Source organism: Artemia franciscana, chromosome 16 (genome assembly GCF_032884065.1).
Source record: "Artemia franciscana chromosome 16, ASM3288406v1, whole genome shotgun sequence".
In the NCBI taxonomy this organism is placed as follows: Eukaryota; Metazoa; Arthropoda; class Branchiopoda; order Anostraca; family Artemiidae; genus Artemia; species Artemia franciscana.
In genome coordinates this window covers 22472580-22496948 of record NC_088878.1, presented here as the reverse complement: position 1 = coordinate 22496948, position 24369 = coordinate 22472580, and the positions used below count along the sequence as shown (strand labels likewise).

General features: G+C 34.6%; 1 protein-coding gene across 1 annotated transcript; it reads left to right on the top strand.

Moving 5' to 3' along the window:
• Window positions 1-1121: 1121 nt before the first annotated feature.
• Window positions 1122-1991, top strand: LOC136036784 (uncharacterized). Its single transcript, XM_065719112.1, has one exon. The coding sequence runs from the start codon at window positions 1122-1124 to the stop codon at window positions 1989-1991; it is 870 nt and encodes a 289-aa protein (XP_065575184.1).
• The last annotated feature ends 22378 nt before the right edge of the window (window positions 1992-24369 follow it).

Genomic DNA, 24369 nt, shown 5'->3' with positions numbered 1-24369 from the left:
CACTACATCAAAAATTATTTTCAATTTAATTCAGTTTTTACTTTTTTTTTTTTAGAACTTATTTTATGAAAATAGTTGTTTTTCATATTTTTTGTTTATCCTTGCGAACCACGAAAACAGTCTTTCAGACCGTGAAATGCTTATAAACTTAAACACTACATCCAAAGATATCAATTTAATTTGCAGAGGAAAAGTTTCTATCATTGATATAAAAGGGATCGGAGCAATAGGAATGAGCTATTCAATTGAGTTTCATATGGGTAATACATGTTATAACTGAGATGTATTTTAACCATGCATGTTTTTATTTCACAATAAAGTAAAATTTAATTTCTATTAGAGGAGAATCCTGAGCTTCCTCCCACCAAAAAACGCGAAGGTGAATGAGGACACCTCTATCATCCCTCTGCAAAATCTGGAGACGGGCCTTCTACTACCCTCCTCCCCTAAGCAAGGCGAAAATGCGGTCCCGAAACAGGGTGAAGATGTGAGGCCTTCTGTACTTCGCCATGCCCATTGTGAAGATTTTGGGTCTCTGTACCCATCTTGCAAAGCGATATCAATAGTTCGTTACCACGAACTGTTTGAAAATGTTTAATTATACGAAGTTTAAGGCAAAAACTAAATTCCCCTTAAAAGATTAAATAAAAAAAAACTCTTAAAACTATCTTAGTGCATATAAAATATAATATACAAGATTTACTCGTAAAATTGCCCAAATTCTTAGAATCCTTCAATATAGACAGGTCATATTAGTTACATCTCCCAGGACAATTGGACACTTGTGGCATAAGTGGATAATGTGCTCATGCACAATTTATTATTTTCAGTATTTAATCTCTGCTTTTAATTTGTCATAAAAAGCTGTATATTATGTATATAAATCTAAATATTATCCGAGTACCCTTTGTTTATCTTTGGCTACTATTTCTTTGTAAATATGCATGACGTCATGATTTTATGTTGTATTTTACATAGCTACAAAATGTCATTAAATTTTTATCTGACATCATTTAAAAAGTCGATGACGTCATATTTAATATAAAAAGAAGCATTTTTCTGTACAGCTTCAGTATTTAAACAAAATACATATGAATAGTTTCACAGAAAATATAGTTATTATGAAGGATATACATTACAACTTTCTACAGAACAGAGATGTTGTTGACACAGATTTTACTGAGTTTACACCTTTAAGATCTTACAGTTTACACTGGGCTGCTTATATTGGCAAGCTTGATGTTTGTAAGCAGCTTATTTCGTCTGGAATAAACACAATAAATGACTTAACCAGTATCAATACTACGCCTTTTATGTATGCTGTGCTTGGAAACCATTTTGATGTGATTGAATATTTTTTGAAAATAGGAGCAGATCCAAATTTACGATTCCCAAGCTATCTCCTGTCAGGGACAGAAACCAGGAATGGTCAAACAGCCCTACATCATGCCGTTTACATTGGAAGCTTGAATTTATGCCAGTTACTCATCTCAAATAAGGCTGATTTACAAGCTATTGATGAAGATGATAAGACACCCTTAGAAATAGCTTTAGAAAGCTATAACATTGGAATGGTCAAGTGTCTTTGGGAAAGTGAAAAACATTTATGCGTGAATGAGCTTAGATTTAGAAAGTGGTTTCAACGTAACATTCCAGTAAGCATCCAATCTGACTCTACTGATATGTTATTAGAATTAATTCCGATATTAAGACCCTGTCTGCCTGTTGACTGTCCAGAGAGTTTCATAAGTGCATTGATTGATTTGTTAAAAAAGGCGGAAAAGATTCAAGGAGACTGTTTTTCTTGTATTACCTCTTATAGACCGAGCAACCGAAACATGCATGCCCGTATACATGCCTTGATATTTAACAGTCAGAATAACGAACCACGTGAGAGAAAAAATAGAGCAATGATAAAGAAGCAAATAAAATTGCCAGTTCGGGTTAAGAGCTCTCAAGTGAAAAACGAAACACACGAGGAAAATAAATAGAGCGATAGGATAGGTGTTGATAAAGCAGTAAATAAGATGTAGAAAATTATATAGGTTAACATTGATGAAATCAAAGAAAAGATATTAGAAAAGTGAAAAGTGTTGTGGCAAACAGTGGAACCAGTGCTGTCAATGCTGTCAACTCAAAACGACTACTTACGTGCTAGAAGTGTTACTTTTGATCTTTAGACCTTGTCTGAAGACTATCTTGTTTATTGACTGTCTATAAAGCTTCAGAAGTGGATTGATTGATTTGATTTAAACGAAATAAAACATGAATGGGACATATACTATTACGATAGATACTGCATAAAATTTGTTAGTGAAACCCTCTTACAACCGCTATTGCATAGCTCTGTAGGTGATATAATAACATAATTTTCTTGTAAAATATATGCTTTACCCAGTCTGCAATTCCAAAACTCTTTTTTGCTAATTGAAGGGTATTCCAGCAGATGGGTAAACACGACATAATTAACATTCGTCTGATATTTGGGATAAATATTTTAGTGATAGCGCATAGCATCACACTAATGTGTAGGGGGATTCATCCCTTTTTCTGGTAATGGTGATTAACCCGGGCAAGCGGATCGCAAATAAAGAGATACTTTTTTCGACCAATTTGATCGACTTATATTTAAATTAAATCTTTGATTTCTTTTTAGAGGGGTGGAGTGCCCTGTGATTACTATTTTCATATGAAAAATATAATTAGATCTAATTTAAGCAGTCAACGTCTATTTTGGTAAGGGGGGGGGGCAGAGGCCGAGCGTAAGTTACTATTCATTAGTTAATTGCCAAAAAGAATCTTTTTTAACATCTGCTGTGTACGGTAAATTCTCTGCCTAACAAAAATTTTTATGAGTCAAATAATTATGTAAAAGCGTCTCATGTTAAAAAATAAACATTTGGGTAGACTGAGCGTAAAAATATTATTTTTGCAAGAACTTGTTATATTTTACATATTTTACATGTTATAACTAAGATGTATTTTAGCCATGTCTGTTTTTATTTCATGATAAAGTAAAATTTAATTTATATTATAAGAGAGTCCTGAGTTTCCTCCTACCAAGAACTCGAAGTTGAATTTGGATACCTCTACCTCCCCCTGCAAAATCTGAAGACAGGGCCTTCTGCCCCTCGCTGCCCCAAACTAGGCGAGAGTGCGGTCCTGAATCAAGGTGAAAATGTAAAGCCTTCTGCACTCCCCCCAGCCCCATGGTAAAGATGTTGGGCCTTCTTTACCCATCATGTAAGGCGACATCAATATTAAAACTAACATTAAAACTATATACAAAAAGAAATTATTCCGTATATGAGGGTGGCTGCCTCTTTGATAAACCCTAACTCTTTACAATGGGGTTTTTAAGTTCCTGAAAATATTTCTATTTCTTGTTTTCAATGAGTCCTTCTTTAAGAAATTGTAACAAAAAGTTCAGACTTTAGTGTTAAGAGCGAAGGTTGAGGAAGGAGCAAGATTAGTTTATTTTATAATTTAATTTTTGTTTTTCTATCCGTCAAAGTAACTTCTTTCCCTCTCACCTTGTATGTTTTCCTATGAATTTCCCCTACAGAAACTATTCTCCCAATATAATAGACTTGCATCTATACTGAACAAATAACAGAATCCAAATTTTTATCAGACTATACTGGCAAAACAGGCGCATTGGAGAAAGGGCTAGTTGTCCTTCAATATCTTTCCAGTTGAACAAGGCATTACAGCTTTTATTTCTCTTCGAGTGACTACTCTTTCCTGTTAAAACAAACTTAAAAAAACTAGGAAAGATATATCTTCAATATTTAGAGTAGAGGTGGCTACCCGAGTAGTGAAAGCCCTCTGCTTCCGGGGACAGCCATAGCGGTTAAACCTCAAGTAGCTAGCCCCTCTAGACGCTATTACGTGCCCCTGGGTCTTACGCAATGTTAGAGAGCACCTGTACCGGAATAGTACACCTGATTATTGCCTGGCAGGGAATGATTACCTGTGTTAAGGATGACGCAATCTTGTACGACGTCTTATAGGTTAGGGACTCCGTGGGGATCCCAAGCTTATAACTGAGGAGAATGAATACGTGGGTGCTACGTAAAGGTGGATTATACGCGGGCATTACGTAATGGTAGTGCAAATGTTGGATGTTATGCAGTAACGGTTTACATGTGGGTATCACGTAATGGTGGCACAGGCAGACTGTTGCCTAATGAAGGCCAAACATGGGTGTTGTAAATTACTTTTAGAGATTTTTTTCTTCCCGATTTCATTTTTCTTAGGATTTTATTTTTCTTTCAATGTGTTTTACTTTTTTTCTCAAGGAACCTTTATAATCTAAAGTTTCCTGCCTGTATTAGGATTCGAAAGAGATTTACATCTTATGGAATGGTGTTCTAGACAGCTGGACTATGAATGCCTTTCTAATATTATTATTTGGGTAATACTTTCTATGTTGTAACCTATTCGACCAAGGGATGATTCCTGCTCCACTACCTAGAATAATTAAGTGGATTCCGTGTTTTTCTATAACTGCAATAACTGATATGCAGGGGAAACACTGATTACAAGAATTTGGTAACATTTGATGTACACCTTATTTTTAAATAATGCTTTAGAGGGTACAAAATCTGTGGCATAACGGGTACCCACCACTAACCAGAAGGTCGCAAAAGCTCCTTTACTTGTTATTTTTTCAGGATTGATTGTACAAGGAGCAAAGATTATTCGAAAAGAAATAACAAGTTCTAATGCCATTCTCAACTGAAAAATATATTGGAGGGCAACTAGCCCCTCTCCCCTACAAATTTTTTTTCCAATTAATCAATTCAATCATCACTGAATCGTCTCAATTCAGTAAATGTTGATATGAGTTTAAAACATCAACCGGTTTTGAATATGGTGAATATGGAGTATTATTGAACATGGATTCAATATTCTCCATATTTTGAATATGGAGGGCAACTAGCCTCTCTTCCATACAGTGTTTTTTGCCAATTAATCAATTCAATTATCATTGAATCGTTTCAATTTAGTAAACGTCAATTTGAGTTTAAAACACGGTTGCTAAGAACAATTATCCACAACAACCGCTGTTTCAATATGTTCACTGTCAAATCTGTTCCATTGAAGTCTATTTCATAGATTTGACATCCACAATTACATATTTTTATGTCATTATCTAAAAATCTAACAATGTAAGACCTATTGCTGCTGAGGGTTTTCCTATGAAAACTTTACGCTATACAATTTCTTGGAGCAAATAAGTGTCTAGATAAATGGGATGTTGGTGAGCACAAGCAACAACCTTTCAAACTATACAGGTTGCATACAATTCATGTCGATGATTCTAGAGTTTTATAAGAAAATGAGCAGTTTAGCCATACGATTTGAATAGAAAATGGACAGTGACAATACCAATATACTTAGAAAGGTGACAACTAGTGATTCACACTTGGTAGGGAAAATAGATCGTAAAATATTTAATATACCTCAATGGATGCTTCCTAATATTAAGATTGATATGGACTTAAAATTTAATCCGTCATATTTTTATTTTGCAAAATGTACTTGCCCCTGCACCTTAAGAACTGTCACTCTCACCATGACAATTCTTCATATACAAAAGCAACAGATTATGAGTTTTGTTGCTTCGGCAATTTAAAAATTAGGGCTAATGGAAATAATATCAAACTGCTCGTTCCGTATACAGTCACGAATGAACAACATATAGCTACGGGCTCAAATACTTAAGCCAACTTGTCATTTATCTATGGTGAAATTCTTTTAAAACCTAATATGGCTATTGTAAAAAGTGCTGGTGAAATTGGATCAGGGATAAATTCCCCGCACATATTCGAAGTTTTTGGACTTTTATCTCTTGTATGTAAAGTAAATAGAATTCCACTCTTGAGTTTATCCTTTGGTAAATCATACAGGACTCTATATGAAATGACTATGAAATCCCTTGATTACGATTCGCAACTATTATAAAATGAATAAATACAAAGTTGAAACTATAGGGAAAATCTTTTCAAGACAGTGGAAATCAATTCTGTGAATATCTTGGTCTTAAGTCCAAGGGGTGTCTTCAGCACAATACGAGAAAGAGAGAGAAAAAAAAATATGTATCCATGAATAAAATTACATTAAAATGTGAAAATTAAAACTAATAATGTTTAAACTTTTTATAACAGCCCTAGCAGCCTTACTTCAACGAAGTTCAACCAGGAGTTCAAATACTTTAATGTAAGTTTATTTATGTATACCTATTTTTTTCACTCTCTTTCTCGTAATGTGCTGAAGACAGCCCTTGGACTTAAGACCGAAATATTCAAAGAATTGATTTCCATTGTCTTGAAAAGACTTTCCCTATTGTTTAGACTCTGTATTTTTTTGTTATGGAAAGGCAGTGTGGTCTTCGTCGCTATTTTTATTTTAAAATAATATAAATTATGCAATATTTGTCAAAATTCTTTGTAGGTACTGGAGTTATGATTATTGTCTAAACGAGAACTGTACTTTTAGAGTGTACCTTTGTCAAACCACTAATGGGAAGTATAGCATTAATCTCCCTAAATCAATTTGAAACGTATTGGGAAATTAACCAAAAGGGCAGTTTTCCATTAGAATTGGCCCCAAGGATAAATATCAAACATGCAATGTATTCCACTTAGATCCGTACATGTCCAGACACAAATCCTATACTCGTATCCCCTCATATATCCTTAACTGGTCATTGAATATACATCTTCCAAACACCGACAAATAATGAATTTTTAGACCCTCTTGGCCTAACGTATGCATTCTACACACGTCACATAAAAAAGTTTCTTGAGCAAAATGGGAATTTTATTGTTCAAAATTGGATGCAAGTACAATATTTATTGGCCAAAAGTTTTGGATTTCAGGCAGTATTACATTTTGTTTCTCAATGTCGTGGTTATACTTACAATAAATTTCTGAGCATTTACGTAGAAAACTCTCGTAACAAATTAAAATCAATAGGTTGGTAATCATAGTACCCAGTATCTTCACAGATATGTTATATAACCAGACTATCTCATTATTAAAACAATTGAAGTTGTGACCAGGTTTTTCCTCCCAAAACAATGTTAAACAACGATGATTCCCGTGTCTTAAAAATAAGCTCGTATCACATTAAGTGTTTTCTCAATCATACCGGGATAAGTGTTTTCCCATTGATCATAAATACAATAATGGCGATTGGAGCATAAGAAAAAAGTAAAAAAAAAGAAGTAAGATGACACTAGACCCTTAAGGTCCAAACCGGCGGTGCTGGTCTCCGTTTCATGACCCTTCAGCCAGGAAGTACAATGGGGGGCTGGGGGCCAACCGTCCTATGCTTTCACACACCCTTCCTGCTTACCTTCCACAGATTTCACCCGGTACCCGTTTAGAGCTGGGTCGACTCTGACTGAGCTTACAGAGTCACGCCACTGACCCCCGTCCCAAACTAAATAACTAGTCAAAACTGGGATTGAACCCATGCCCCTTGGACTAAGAATTTCCACCCCAGCGCACAAGCCACTTAGCCAGAACGGCCAACATAGTAAACTATATTCATATAGAAAACCTGTAGTGAGAAAGTCACAAACATTTGCAATGCAAGAATTACACTCTTCAGTCCCCACTGCATATCCTCTTTATAATCTATATGGATTGCACTATCTACACTTTTCGTCAAAGTTATTAACAATAGCCCAATTTTTAGAGTATGATCACTTGCTCAACGTATACAAAATAGTGAACATATGTAGAGCTTTTTTTCACAGCTGACTTGTCTCACTTAAAAAAAACTGACTTGATAACGTGATTAATAAAATAAATGTTCCATTTACTTCTTTAGAAAAATAATCGATTGACGTCACAAATCTTATTTTGTCAGGATTCTTCAACTTATGTGTTGGTTGGAAAGGGTCTAGATAGGGTGCAAGAGTAAATCCACAACATCATTTTCTTTTATTTCAGAAAGAATGTCGATAAATGAAGTAAATGCATTTGGACAATTATATAAAATTTTTGTAGAATAGTCCAAGAAAGGAATTATTTTTCATTATTTTGTGAAGCATACTTTGAGGGAATATTTTTCTTTGAACAGATAGCTTAAAAATGATAATTTTGAATCAAGCATTTCTCCAAAGCCACGAGACTCCGGATGATTTTTCAAATCTCAAATCCAACCATTATTAATCTTGACACTCACACTTAGGATTATAGCCTTAAAAAGAATGAAGACTCTTTGAACCTTCTCGGCTCAAGTGAAATATCCAAAAAGTAACATATTTCCAGAAAATGGAATATGAACAATCTCACCTTTTTTACACACTGAATCAAACTATTGTCTTCAATATATTTTACTAATATCTATAATTCGGATTGTAGTCTCTGCAAATTCATTAGATTCAGTTTTGCTGCAAAATATATTGTCCCACTCAAGGGCTAGGGGACAAGCTCTTGTAATTTCTACTGCTACATTAGTTACCCTAGGTCTAATATCGACAATACCTTCAATATCCAATAGAGTAAAAGCATCCAATACTAAAGATTATTTGAAGAACAAGATCCATGTGGTAGATACACTAAACTCGTATCCATTACTAATATAAGCCATCGTAAGATCTAGTAAGTCGCACAAGGTTACATAAAAGGCAAATACATCGTGAAGAAACTCAAAAAATGTATTGGGACCAGGATTCGATAGGATATGGGCGTCTTCGAACCAATCTATGCCACACTGTCAAAATAAATCAGTAAAAGAAAAAAGAATATGTCAGTGCTATCTCTACAAAAAAATGGCTTTCCTTGTTGGCTAAGGTGGTTCAGGCAGGGACAGATCCCGGATTGTTTTTTATTGGGGAGCTTGATAGATTTTCCTGATAAAGTTGCCAATAAAGAAAAACCAGAAATTGATGGGAACCTCCACAATTATAAGTTGTTTAATCCGGGATGGGAACGATTTGACCCTTAAAATTTTTAAATAGGCGTTTTTGACTATCTGCACTTTTCCTAAGAGTGCGCTGATTTTGGAAATACAGTTTGCTCATCTAGCTTTTCACCCAAAGTATTTCTTTGGGTGAAATGAACGAGTTTAAATGACGTAAGTGACTGAGGGTTGAAATTGAGCCTGAATACCTATGCAGGCTCATCACAGCTTTCTCTCCAGCTGCTGAAATTGTGTTAACCTGTTCAACTAAGCATAAATTAATTTAATATAAAATGAAATATTTACGATCAAAAATAAAATCGTGGGTTCTAGAAAAACCACTTTACTAAGATAAGAAGTGAAATTTAACCATCAAAGCACCATAGATCTTGGAAAACTATCTTTGGACGTGGGCACTCATGGATATTGAGAAATAACAATTTAACTTGCTTATGTACATTTGTGGTCCATAATGAAGTGGTTGACATACGGTATAAAAGATACACTTTATGGTATCTTGCAACTGATATATCCTTAATATTCTTGCGCGACCTCTGGTCCCTTTTTTAACTTAGGAATATCTTGGAAGTTCCAATAAGTGTTTTATGATTTATAATTATGTCTTGGTTTTTTGTTGATGCTAAAGGGCAAATAGTCCCAGTGGCGTATATATAGCTAGACCTTCTACCGTTGTGTGTTGATTTAAATGAAAGCAATATTATTATACCAAACTTTTACATATATAACATTATTTAAGCTTCTCGATTTCCCCTGGTAGGTATGCTCTATTTAATTAGAAAGACCAAACCGAACGAAACACTACCCTAAATTTTAATCCCCATAGGTCCTTACCCCCTCCAAGGCTTAGAATAACCCCCAGTATTAAAACCCAAATTAAAGCCAATTCACTACATCTGATGAATAGAATAGCACCTACCATACTAAATCGCATCTAGCATTCATTCAGTGCAGTCGTATTTCCGCTAGCTCTGATAATTTGTGACGTGTGATTTGACCAGTCAACAACTAATTGAATTTAAGCCGGAATAACTCTGTACCTGTTTGGAATAAATAACGAGTGAAATACTTTTGAACTTGTAATTGAAACTTGTTAGATAAATTTATAAACTTGTATATGGTTACGGCTTATGGATTATTTATGGATTGTGGCTGTGAGTTAGTATTCAGCACTACTATCATCTGAGTCGTGCATTGAAATATTTGGATTACTTGCAAATCACTGGAATTCTAGCCCCACTCAAAGATAAGTTATTATTTATTCTCATTGCATTCATTTAGCCAGTGTGGATCATTTCATAATTGTGCTTATTGAGAACTTCTCAGTGGATATACTTCTTTCACTTAATTGTTTTTGGACTGATGCCGAGCCGTGAGTGAAATTTGCTTATCATGGACAATTGGAATACCAGTACGCTTTATTATTGCCCAGTTTAGAATTTTGCTCAGCACAATCTCGATGAGGTGTTGGACCATCAGTCTATTGTGAAATAAGCTAGTGATTTTTTTTCGTATGAAGATGTTCTTGGAGCTAAGAAACTTTTATATAGCAATTGCTTCCCAGATGAGCCTATACCTCGTCGTTCGGGATCCAGTGCTAAGAATAGTTCATTGTCGGACATTATCGCTACTCTTTCTCGCTGCTCTGCAGAAAATATTGATATTCCAGAGTTCGTGATCAAATCCCCCTCTGAAGTCCCTAGCATTCCGGCGTCAGCTTATTCTATCCTTACCGCCAAAGTCAACCAGTACCTTGATCAGTTAAAATCACTTGCTCACCTCAATAGTCCAACAACGTCTATTAATAGTTCTTTGGTCTCAGATAGTAAGGGTACCAATCACAAACCCTCGTACGCCGTTGTTCTTAAATATCCGCCTCCAGAACTAAGAGACCCCGTTTCTCGCAAGAAAAAGCTTGATTCTTTCGCCGGACATGACGGTATTGTGTCGGTAAAGTCCGAACCGGTAAGGAAAAGATGGGTTGTTGTTACGCAGGATAAAGTTTCCGCCAATTCTCTTGCCGCATCTGCTGTTGCGAGCTATCCAAATATTCTTGCTAAAGTGATTGATCGCAAACCTCTTGGAGTAATTAGGGGACTTCCCGATAGTGTTTCTAGCAGTATACTCATCTCTGTTATTCCTGGTCTTGTTGAGGCCAGCCAGATCGGCTCTTCTCATACATTCCGTTTAGAGTTCCTTGATTCCGCTGCACTAAAATCTGCCATCGCTACAGGTCTGCGCTTGGGGTACGAGTCTTTTAAAATATCGGAATAACAGGAATTGCCCAGACGGTGTCTTAGATGCCAAAGTATCCATCATTCGTTAGCTCACTGCCCATGTGCCCCGAATGAGATGAAGTGCTCTAAATGTTCTGGATGCCATTCCAATACTAAAGACAATCCTTGCTTAGAGGCTCCGAAATGTGCCAACTGCGGCGAAGCTCATGTTTCCTATGGTATGAATTGCCCAGTGATAAAACGCGCTCTGAACTCTGCTCCAAAATGAACCAAGCCACTATTTTAAGTTTTGCTTCTCTTAATATTAACGGCACAAAAGACAAAGACTTGTTAATTAATGAATTATTAGTCCATGACATAGTGTTCTTGCAAGAACATCTTTTGACCAAATCAAACGTTTCTAGCCTGAAGCGATCTTCTGTCCACCATTTCTTTTCGCAGGAGGCCAAGAAAACTAGAGGCCGCCCTTCCGGTGGCCTAGCGATTTTTTTCCATTCCCCATCAAAGCCCTCTGTGATTCATTGTGATGATAACATCTTAGCGATTCAATGTGACAGTACCGCCTTTATAAACGTTTACTTACCTTGCAATCGACGTTCTATAGCATCGTTCACATCTTTCGCTAAATGTTGCTCCAGTTTAAAGTCTCTACTCGAAAGTCTACGTTTGAAAGACCTAAATTGGGTTTTAGCTGGTGACCTTAACTGTGACATTCTTGGTACCTCCGATAGATCAATCCTCTTGCTAGAATCCCTTCCTAGCATATATCACGTCGCAGTTAAGAGCCTCCCATTCACGTATATTCATAACAGAGGCTGTTCAAAATCGAACCTGGATCACGTGATCTCTTCCAGTTCCAGCTTAATATCATCGATTGTCAGGGTGGACGAAGAGAAGATTGACGACGATCATTTTATTCTTAGCTGTAATTTGTCCTGTGAGCTATCTGGCAAAATACTGTCGGCTCAGCCGAAGTGGCATACGAAGTTGAATTGGGATCGTGCTAATGTCCCACTATACCTTGCTACGCTAACTGCTTTACTCTCGACCATAAAAGTGCCATATCACCTGCTGCAAACGTAAGTTTCCTCGCCTTCAAGTACAGTTGACCTAAATTTCTATTATTGTCAAATCGTCCATTGCTTTAAATCAGCTTCCAAAGCTGCAGTGCCTGTGGATAAAGTTAGGATTGGTACAAGAAAGCCTAATCGGAACGTTGATCCTGAAGTAAAACGTGCTAAGTAAAAAGACAAATTTTGGCTACGTATGTGGATATCATGTGACCGACCATCTTCCAGAGCTGTTTTCTCTGTGAAACAAAAGTGTAAACTTGAATATAAGGCCAGTTTGAAGAGGGCACGCTTGAATGCATGGCCAGGCCCACCGATAAGGCCTCCTGGAATAAGGTTATTAATAGTGAGAAATGTTCCACATCTACCCTATCTTGTCTCCAGCTAGTTAATTTTGTTGATCATTATAAGCGTGTGTTCAGTGTATTTAACAGTTTTCTTCAGTCTTTTTATTATAAGTTGCTTAAACTGCTTTTACCATACCGTCTCCTGCAGGCTCATGTCCAGCCTGTAGCAATATCTGAAATTCGCCGGGCTTTAAGAAAAATTAAGCGTTCAAATAGCCTTGATAGTGACGGCCTTTCTTACCGATTTTTTGCTTATGATTGTCCTGCTCTACTTAACCATCTACAAATATTTTTCCAGTCTTGCTTAGCACAGTCGCTTGTTCCTGATAGTTTCCTTTGTGGCCGTGTAACGTCTATTCAAAAGCGAGGCAAGGACCCCACGTCATGTGTGAATTATCGTCCCATTACAGTATCGTGTTTCTTAAGTAAGTTGCTTGAACATTTGTTACTACCAGAAATTGAGTCGAATTGTGATTTTACGCCTTTTCAATTTGGTTTTCGGAAAAGTTTTGGTTGCTCCCATGCACATCATGTTTTAAGCCGACTCATGAAAGATGCCGTAAAAGCTAAAATGTCTTTATACTGTCTTACTGTTAATATTTCTGGAGCTTTCGACAATATTATGCACTCTCAGGCTCTATTTTCCCTTGCGTCTTCAGGTGTTAATCCTTCGGTACTAAGTTTATTGTCTTCTTGGTATTCAAAGTCTAAAATTCAAGTTACCTGGAATGGCCAAATATCTGACCCGGTAAAAATTAATAAGGGAGTTCGGCAAGGTGCCGTATTGTCTCCTAGTATATTTAAATGCGTGCTTGCATCGTGCCTGCGTCCCCTTAGAAGTTCTGTTTTTATGGTAATACTGGTTTGTCTTCTATTGCATATGCAGATGACGTTCTTCTTGTTGCCTGGACTCGCCGTGGATTGCTTTCTAATTTTACTATATTAACCAATGAACTATCTAAGATTGAACTGTCAGTTAATGCGTCTAAATGCGAGTTTATTTGTTTTAATAGCCCTTATGCAGTCGCTCCATTCGTTACTGGGACTGCAGTTCTACCATGTTCTTCTTTAGTTAGTTGGCTTGGTCTGTGTTTCGGCCCAACCCTTTCCGCTACCTGTTCATCCCTAGTGAATCAAGCCGTGAAAAACCTACGCGTCGCTTACGGAAAAATATCCCCAAACAAAAGCCGTTACAACCGTAACGGTTTGTGCATGATTTATAACGCTTATTGCGCCCCTGTGCTTTTGTTTTTATCAGGCATGGCTCATCTGTTTCGTAAGAAAGATCAACATACTCTACGTACGGCTTATTTCAGATATTGCAAATTCCTCCTCCGGCTTCCTAGATGGCACCGAAACAAAAAAATAATTGCTCGATTTGGTTTAGTAGATGTGCCTTCTCGGATTCGGTCTTCCAGTGATGATTTATGTAAAAAGACTGTAAACTTTATTCACGTTTATGACCCTCTGCAGCCTTTTTTCCATATAGATACTGGTTGATTAGTCCATATTGTCTTTTGTTAGTTTGAATTTTGTTTTTCTTCGCTGTTTATCGTATTTGTTTTTGTTTATTTATTTATATTTATTTATAATACTCCGTACTTTGTGTTTTTTATACTTTACGGGTAATAAAGTTCATTCATTCATTCATTCAAATCTGGTGGCTTGCATAAAAACTGGATTTTGAAGACTAAATAAAGCTGTATGATCTAAAGATCTAAAGAACATTAACGTAATGAAAAAACAGGTCGCATAATAAATCATGAATCAATCGTGCGTTTAATTATTAAGCTAGGAGATATAGATTGGAAGGAAGTAGTCAGTACTGAGGATGCAAACAAGGCATCGAAAATGTTTTATAAATCATTTAATGATGTTTATAATGATATATGTCCAAAAGTTAAAAAGAAAACACACAAATCAATGCCACAAAAACCATTGATATCCCCGAGACTGTTAAAATTTATTAATGAAAAAAATAGAGTATACAAAATTAAATCCAACTATCCGTCTGATGAAAACATCCAGAAATTCAAATTGTACAAAAGTACTCTGACTAGAACTTTGAGAGAAAGTGAAAGAAATTATTATGAGAAGGAAATATCTTCAGCTGCGTCCCAGCAGAAAATATGGGAAATTTTGCGTGATAAATTAAACAAAAATAAACCAAGAGCAATACCCACTTTTCTTAATAATGGAAATGACGCTAAGGAATCAACTGAAAAAAAGGATATCACAGAGTTATTTGCTAAGCATTTCAGTAAAATTGGTGAAGAATTGGTTAGAGATCTTTTGGATGAGTCATCAAATTATACACGATTTTTGCCCCAAAACGAAGTTAAATCATTGTATATGCTACAAGTATCATTCGATGAATACCAAAAAGCTATTAGTGATTTAAAGAGAGGAAATTCGGCTTCAGTAGATGATATATCGACAAATCTTTTAAATAAAATATCAGGAGTAATATATGAACCTCTTGCACATGTTATAAATACGAGCATAAAAAATGGTGTCTTCCCTGATCTTCTGAAAAAGGCTAAAATAATCCCTATATTTAAAAAAGGTGAGGCTCAAGATCCCAATAATTACCGTCCTATTACACTCCTTTCCCCACTGGATAAATTTTTTGAAAAATAATGAAGTATAGACTTACATCATTTCTGGAAAAGATAAATTTTTTTTTGAAGTTCCAGTTTGGTTTTTTAAAAGATAGATCGACAGAAGATGCCGTCACCACAAAATTTTCATTAACGATGCTTTAGATGATGATTGTTTAGCAGCTACATTGTTTTTGATATTATGAAAGTTTTCGACACTTTAAATCATGAAATTCTATTTAAAAAACTTGAAAATATGGGAATAAGAAGAGTACCTTTAAAATTAATCAAATCATATTTACACAATCGAAGGTTTGTGGTAGATATTGATGGTGAATATTCGTCTGAGACATCGAATAATAATATCGGCGTACCGCAAGATTCAATTTTAGGACCTCCATTATTTTTAATATATATAAATGATCTCCCCAAATCTGCTCCTGAAAAGGCATTAACAGTTATGTTTGCGGATGATACTACAGCAAGTTTAAAAGCACCAACATTAGATGCACTGAATGAAAAACTGATTGAAGTTACAAAATCCATCACAAATTGGCTCCAAATTAACAAACTTGTCCCTAATTTTGCTAAAACAGAATTTATTATTTATGGAAGATCAAACCAAAGTTGAAAAATATTTTTGTGAATAAAATTAATATTGATACTATTCATGAAATCAAAAGAGTACACACAGCAAAATATTTAGGTATTGTTTTTGACCCTACCATGAATTTTAAAACACATATTTCGTTGTTGAGACTAAAATTATCAAGAAATATAGGTTTGCTCCACCGACTAAAATTTTTATTCTCATATAAGGTTCTAAGAATCCTATATTTTTGTCTAATTGATGCACACCTCCAATATTGCTCAGCTATATTTTTGCTGACTTTTAAATCACATATTAAACCACTGCAAACCTTGCAAAACAAAGCTATTCGAATTCTAGATAAGTTTTTACAACATCCGAGGAGTACAGATATCCACTCAGTGCTTTTTAAGTAAATATTTAACTGAAAATAAGCCAGTATCTTGAAGAAAGATTCCCTATTATGTAGCATTCAAAGAAATCCTAAGGTAAACAAACCCCTATTGTGTGAAACAGGTGCACTATACCCCTAAAGGTACTATTTAGTATTGTGTCAGACCCAAGTGCACATAGTAATGTCTTGAGGGGTTAGTAGCTCTAATAGTATACCCCCTATTTGGGCAATTGAATCCAAAGGGCGCTGGAAACTCTCATTTGATTGAAAATTAACAGTTCTAGTTCACTAACACAGTCAAGAGAAACTGCTGAGCAGCTAGACCCCCCCCCCCGCCCTTTTTCCCCAAATGGATCAAATAAAAATTTTGATTAGAAACCTTTTTTATCAATTTTTATAATAAATAACTGAAAAAGTGAAATATATTTTAATCATTAGTAAAACCATTGAAATGGGGATAGTTGTCATTCCATAGCTTAAGAAATTTTTCTTTCAGATTCAGCTTAGTTTAACACAGATCTAAATGACAGTTTTAATTTTAAGTTCAAATGAAGGTGATTGTCATAATCACCATGATCTAGTTCACTATTCTTGAGATCACTGTTGTTGTTGTGTACATTTATATTGAAAAAATATTAAACATCTTCAAAATCACCCTCAGCCTCAAAAATACATAATTTTTAGTTTTACATTAAAATTCAGTTATTTTCATAATCAGCGTGATTTAATACTCTAGTCTAGACATCAATTTTGTTGTTTTGCGCCTTTACATGGAAGGAAAAATTTTTATTTTAGCATAAAAACCTAAGGTTTAATTTTATGTTCAAGTCAAAGTGATTTTTTCAACACAAAAGTCAACCTAAAGAAATACTTTGGGTGAAAAGCTTGATGAGCAAACTGTATTTCCAAAATCAGCGCACTCTTAGGAAAAGTGTAGATAGTCAAAAACGCCTATTTAAAAATTTTAAGGGTCAAATCGTTCCCATCCCGGATTAAACAACTTATAATTGTGGAGGTTCCTATCAATCGCTGGCTTTTCTTTATTGGCTAGTTTATCGAGAAAATCTATCAAGCTCCCCAATAAAAAACAATCCGGGATCTGTCCCTGCCTGAACCACCTTCCCCAACAAGGAAAGCCATTTTTTTGTAGAGATAGCAGTGACATATTCTTTTTTCTTTTACTGATTTATTTTGGCAGTGGGGCATAGATTGGTTCGAAGACGCCTATATCCCATCAAATCCTGGTCCCAATACATTTTTTGAGTTTCTTTACGATGTATTTGCCTTTTATGTAACCTTGTGCGACTTACTAGACCTTACGATGGCTTATATTAGTAATGGATAAGAGTTTAGTGTATCTACCACATGGATCTTGTTCTTCAAATAATCTTTAGTATTGGATGCTTTTACTCTATTGAATATTGAACGTAATGTGGATATTAGACCTAGGGTAACTAATGTAGCAATAGAAATTACAAGAGCTTGTCCCCTAGCCCTTGAGTGGGACAATATATTTTGCAACAAAACTGAATCTAATGAATTTGCAGATACTACAATCCGAATTATAGATATTAGTGAAATATATTGAAGACAATAGTTTGATTCAGTGTGTAAAAAAGGTGAGATTGTTCATATTCCATTTTCTGAAAATATGTTACTTTTTGGATATTTCACTTGAGGCGAAAAGGTTCAAAGAATCTTCGTTCTTTTTTAGGCTATAATCATAAGTGTGAGTGTCAAGATTAATAATGGATGGATTTGAGAAATGAAAAATCATCCGGAGTCTCGTGGCTTTGGAGAAATGCTTGATTCAAAATTATCATTTTTAAGCTATCTGTTCAAAGAAAAATATTCTCTCAAAGTATGGTTCACAAAATAATGAAAAATAATTCCTTTCTTGGACTATTCTACAAAAATTTTACGTAATTGGCCAAATGCATTTACTCCATTTATCGACATACTTGCTGAAATAAGTGGGTACCGGGTGAAATCTGTGGAAGGTAAGCAGGAAGGGTGTGTGAAAGCACAGGACGGTTGGCCCCCAGCCCCCCATTGCACTTCCTGGCTGAAGGGTCATGAAACGGAGACTAGTACCGCCGGTTTCGACCTTAAGGGTCTAGTGTCATCTTACTTCTTTTTTTTACTTTTTTCTTATGCTCCAATTGCCATTATTATATATATATGATCAATTAGAAAACACTTATCCCGGTCAGATTGAGAAAACACTTAATGTGATACGAGCTTATTTTTAAGACACGGAAATCATCGTCGTTTAACATTCTTTTGGGAGGAAAAACCTGGTCACAAATTCAATTGTTTTAATGATGAGATAGTCTGGTTATATAGCATATCTGTGAAGATACTGGGTACTATGATTACCAACCTATTGATTTTAATTTGTTACGAGAATTTTCTGCGTAAATGCTAAGAAATTTATTGTAAGTATAACCACGACATTAAGAAACAAAATGTAATACTGCCTGAAATCCAAAACTTTTGGCCAATAAATATTGTACTTGCATTCAATTTTGAACAATAAAATTCCCATTTTGCTCAAGAAACTTTTTTATGTGAGGCGTGTAGAATGCATACGTTAGGCCAAGAGGGTCTAAAAATTCATTATTTGTCGGTGCTTGAAAGATGTATATTCAATGACCAGTTAAGGATATCTGAGGGGATACCAGTATAGGATTTGTGTCTTGACATATACGGATCTAAGTGGAATACATTGCATATTTGATATTTATCCTTGGTGCTAATTCTAATGGAAAACTGCCCTTTTGGTTAATTTCCCAATACGTTTCAAATTGATTTAGGGAGATTAATGCTATACTTCCCATTAGCGGTTTGACAAAGGTACACTCTAAAAGTACAGTTCTCGCTTAGACAATAATCATAACTCCAGTACCTACAAAGAATTTTGACAAATATTGCATAATTTATATTATTTTAAAATAAAAATAGCGACGAAGACCTCACTGCCTTTCCATAACAAACAAATACAAAGTCTAAACAATAGGGAAAGTGTTTTCAAGACAATGGAAATCAATTCTTTTAATATTTCGGTCTTAAGTCAAAGGGCTGTCTTCAGCACATTACGAGAAAGAGAGTGAAGAAAATAGGTATACATAAATAAACTTACATTAAAGTGTTTGAAGCTGGTTGAACTTCGTTGAAGTAAGGCTGCTAGGGCTGTTATAAAAAGTTTAACATTATTAGTTTTAATTTTCACATTTTAATTTAAGTTTATTCATGCATACATGTTTTTTTTTCTCTCTCTTTCTCGTATTGTGCTGAAGACAGCCCTTGGACTTAAGACCGAGATATTCACAGAATTGATTTCCACTGTCTTGAAAAGATTTTCCCTATAGTTTCAACTTTGTATTTATTCATTTTAAAATAGTTGCGAATCGTAATCTAGGGATTGCATAGTCTTTTCATATAGAGTCCTGTATGATTTACCAAAGGATAAATTCAAGAGTGGAATTCTATTTACTTTACATACAAGAGATAAAAGTAAAAAAACTTCGAATATGTGCGGGGAATTTATCCCTGATCCAATTTCAAAAGCACTTTTTACAATAGCCATATTAGGTTTTGAAAGAATGTCACCATAGATAAATGACAAGTTGGCTTAGGTATTTGAGCCCGTAGCTATATGTTGTTGGTTCGTGACGGTATACGGAACGAGCAGTTTGATATTATTTCCATTAGCCCTAATTTTTAAATTGCCAAAGCAACAAAACTCATAATCTATTGCTTTTGTATATGAAGAATTGCCAAGGTGAGAGTGACAGTTGTTAAGGTGCAGGGGCAAGTACATTTTGCAAAATAAAAATATGACGGATTAAATTTTAAGTTTATATCAATCTTAATATTAGGAAGCATCCATTGAGGTATATTAAATATTTTATGATCTATTTTCCCTACCAAGTGTGAATCACTAGTTGTCACCTTTCTAAGTATATTGGTATTGTCACTGTCCATTTTCTATTCAAATCGTATTGCTAAACTACTCATTTTCTTATAAAACTCTAGAATCATCGACATGAATTGTATGCAACTTGTATAGTTTGAAAGGTTGTTGCTTGTGCTCACCAACATCCCATTTATTTAGACACTTATTTACTCCAAGAAATTGTATAGCACAAAGTTTTCATAGGAAAAACCTCAGCAGCAATAGGTCTTACATTGTTAGATTTTTAGATAATGACATAAAATTTTATAATTTTGGATGTCAAATCTATGAAATAGACTTCAGTAGAACAGATTTGACAATGAACATATTGAAACAGCGGTTGTTGCGGATAATTGTTCTTAGCAACCATGTTTTAAACTCATATTGACGTTTACTAAATTGAAACGATTCAATGATAATTGAATTGATCAATGAGCAAAAAATATTGTATGGAAGAGAGGCTAGTTGCCCTCAATATTCAAAATATGGAGAATATTGAATCATTATTCAATAATACTCCATATTCACCATATTTATTTAGAAAATAAATAAAAATAAAAGTCACCTTTTAAAGTAATAAAAGTTTAAAAAATAAAAAGTAATAACCGTTTCAAGTAATAATAGTTTAAAAAAATAAAAGTCACCTTTTATTTAGAAAATATTATTCGAGTACCCTTTGTTTATCTTTGGCTGCTATTTCTTTATAAATATGCATGACGTCATGATTTATTCACGATATTTGTATTTTACATAGCTACAAAATGTCATTAAATTTTTATCTGACATCATTTAAAAATTTGATGACGTCATATTTAATATAAAAAGAAGCTTTTTTCTGTACAGCTTCAGTAGTTAAACAAAATACATATGAATAGTTTCACAGAAAATATACCTTATTTTTAAATAATGCTTTAGAGGGTACAAAATCTGTGGCATAACGGGTACCCACCACTACCCAGAAGGTCGCAAAAGCTCCTTTACTTGTTATTTTTTTCAGGATTGATTGTACAAGGAGCAAAGATTATTCGAAAAGAAATAACAAGTTCTAATGCCATTCTCAACTGAAAAATATACTAAAGGGCAACTAGCCCCTCTCCCCTACAAAATTTTTTGCCAATTAATCAATTCAATCATCACTGAATCGTCTCAAATAAGTAAATGTTGATGTGAGTTTAAAACATCAACCGGTTTTGAATATGGAGTATTATTGAATAATGATTCAATATTCTCCATATTTTGAATATTGAGGGCAACTAGCCTCTCTTCCATACAATATTTTTTACCCATTGATCAATTCAATTATCATTGAATCGTTTCAATTTAGTAAACGTCAATATGAGTTTAAAACATGGTTGCTAAGAACAATTATCCGCAACAACCGCTGTTTCAATATGTTCATTGTCAAATCTGTTCTACTGAAGTCTATTTCATAGATTTGACATCCAAAATTATAAGCTTTTATGTCATTATCTAAAAATCTAACAATGTAAGACCTATTGCTGCTGAGGTTTTTCCTATGAAAACTTTGTGCTATACAATTTCTTGGAGTAAATAAGTGTCTAAATAAATGGGATGTTGGTGAGCACAAGCAACAACCTTTCAAACTATACAAGTTGCATACAATTCATGTCGATGATTCTAGAGTTTTATAAGAAAATGAGTAGTTTAGCAATACGATTTGAATAGAAAATGGACAGTGACAATACCAATATACTTAGAAAGGTGACAACTAGTGATTCACACTTGGTAGGGAAAATAGATCATAAAATATTTAATATACCTCAATGGATGCTTCCTAATATTAAGATTGATATAAACTTAAAATTTAATCCGTCATATTTTCATTTTTCAAAATGTACTTGCCCCTGCACCTTAACAACTGTCACTCTCACCTTGGCAATTCTTCATATACAAAAGCAACAGATTATGAGTTTTGTTGCTTTGGCAATTTAAAAATTAGGGCTAATGGAAATAATATCAAACTGCTCGTTCCGTATACCGTCACGAATCAAAAACATATAGCTACGGGCTCAAATACCTAAGCCAACTTGTCATTTATCTATGGTGACATTCTTTCAAAACCTAATATGGCTATTGTAAAAAGTGCTGGTGAAATTGGATCAGGGATAAATTCCCCGCACATATTCGAAGTTTTTTTACTTTTATCTCTTGTATGTAAAGTAAATAGAATTCCACTCTTGAATTTATCCTTTGGTAAATCATACAGGACTCTATATGAAAAGACTAAGCAATCCCTAGATTACGATTCGCAACTATTTTAAAATGAATAAATACAAAGTTGAAACTATAGGGAAAATCTTTTCAAGACAGTGGAAATCAATTCTGTGAATATCTCGGTCTTAAGTCCAAGGGCTGTCTTCAGCACAATACGAGAAAGAGAGAGAAAAAAAAACATGTATGCATGAATAAACTTACATTAAAATGTGAAAATTAAAACTAATAATGTTAAACTTTTTATAACAGCCCTAGCAGCCTTACTTCAACGAAGTTCAACCAGGACTTCAAACACTTTAATGTAAGTTTATTTATGTATACCTATTTTCTTCACTCTCTTTCTCGTAATGTGCTGAAGACAGCCCTTTGACTTAAGACCGAAATATTAAAAGAATTGATTTCCATTGTCTTGAAAACACTTTCCCTATTGTTTAGACTTTGTATTTGTTTGTTATGGAAAGGCAGTGTGGTCTTCGTCGCTATTTTTATTTTAAAATAATATAAATTATGCAATATTTGTCAAAATTCTTTGTAGGTACTGGAGTTATGATTATTGTCTAAGCGAGAACTGTACTTTTAGAGTGTACCTTTGTCAAACCGCTAATGGGAAGTATAGCATTAATCTCCCTAAATCAATTTGAAACGTATTGGGCAATTAACCAAAAGGGCAGTTTTCCATTAGAATTAGCACCAAGGATAAATATCAAATATGCAATGTATTCCACTTAGATCCGTATATGTCAAGACACAAATCCTATACTGGTATCCCCTCAGATATCCTTAACTGGTCATTGAATATACATCTTTCAAGCACCGACAAATAATGAATTTTTAGACCCTCTTGGCCTAACGTATGCATTCTACACGCCTCACATAAAAAAGTTTCTTGAGCAAAATGGGAATTTATTGTTCAAAATTGGATGCAAGTACAATATTTATTGGCCAAAAGTTTTGGATTTCAGGCAGTATTACATTTTGTTTCTCAATGTCGTGGTTATACTTACAATAAATTTCTTAGCATTTACGCAGAAAATTCTCGTAACAAATTAAAATCAATAGGTTGGTAATCATAGTACCCAGTATCTTCACAGATATGCTATATAACCAGACTATCTCATCATTAAAACAATTGAAGTTGTGACCAGGTTTTTCCTCCCAAAACAATGTTAAACGACGATGATTTCCGTGTCTTAAAAATAAGCTCGTATCACATTAAGTGTTTTCTCAATCTGACCGGGATAAGTGTTTTCTCATTGATCATATATATATAATAATGGCAATTGGAGCATAAGAAAAAAGTAAAAAAAAAAGTAAGATGACACTAGACCCTTAAGGTCGAAACCGGCGGTGCTGGTCTCCGTTTCATGACCCTTCAGCCAGGAAGTGCAATGGGGGGCTGGGGGCCAACCGTCCTGTGCTTTCACACACCCTTCCTGCTTACCTTCCACAGATTTCACCCGGTACCCACTTATTTCAGCAAGTATGTCGATAAATGGAGTAAATGCATTTGGCCAATTACGTAAAATTTTTGTAGAATAGTCCAAGAAAGGAATTATTTTTCATTATTTTGTGAACCATACTTTGAGAGAATATTTTTCTTTGAACAGATAGCTTAAAAATGATAATTTTGAATCAAGCATTTCTCCAAAGCCACGAGACTCCGGATGATTTTTCATTTCTCAAATCCAACCATTATTAATCTTGACACTCACACTTATGATTATAGCCTAAAAAAGAACGAAGATTCTTTGAACCTTCTCGCCTCAAGTGAAATATCCAAAAAGTAACATATTTTCAAAAAATGGAATATGAACAATCTCACCTTTTTTACACACTGAATCAAACTATTGTCTTCAATATATTTCACTAATACCTATAATTCGGATTGTAGTCTCTGCAAATTCATTAGATTCAGTTTTGTTGCAAAATATATTGTCCCACTCAAGGGCTAGGGGACAAGCTCTTGTAATTTCTATTGCTACATTAGTTACCCTAGGT

What these genes read in the sequence shown, in the direction of transcription:
- LOC136036784 (XM_065719112.1), top strand. Translation starts at nt 1,122, where the DNA reads ATGAAGGATATACATTACAACTTTCTACAGAACAGAGATGTTGTTGAC.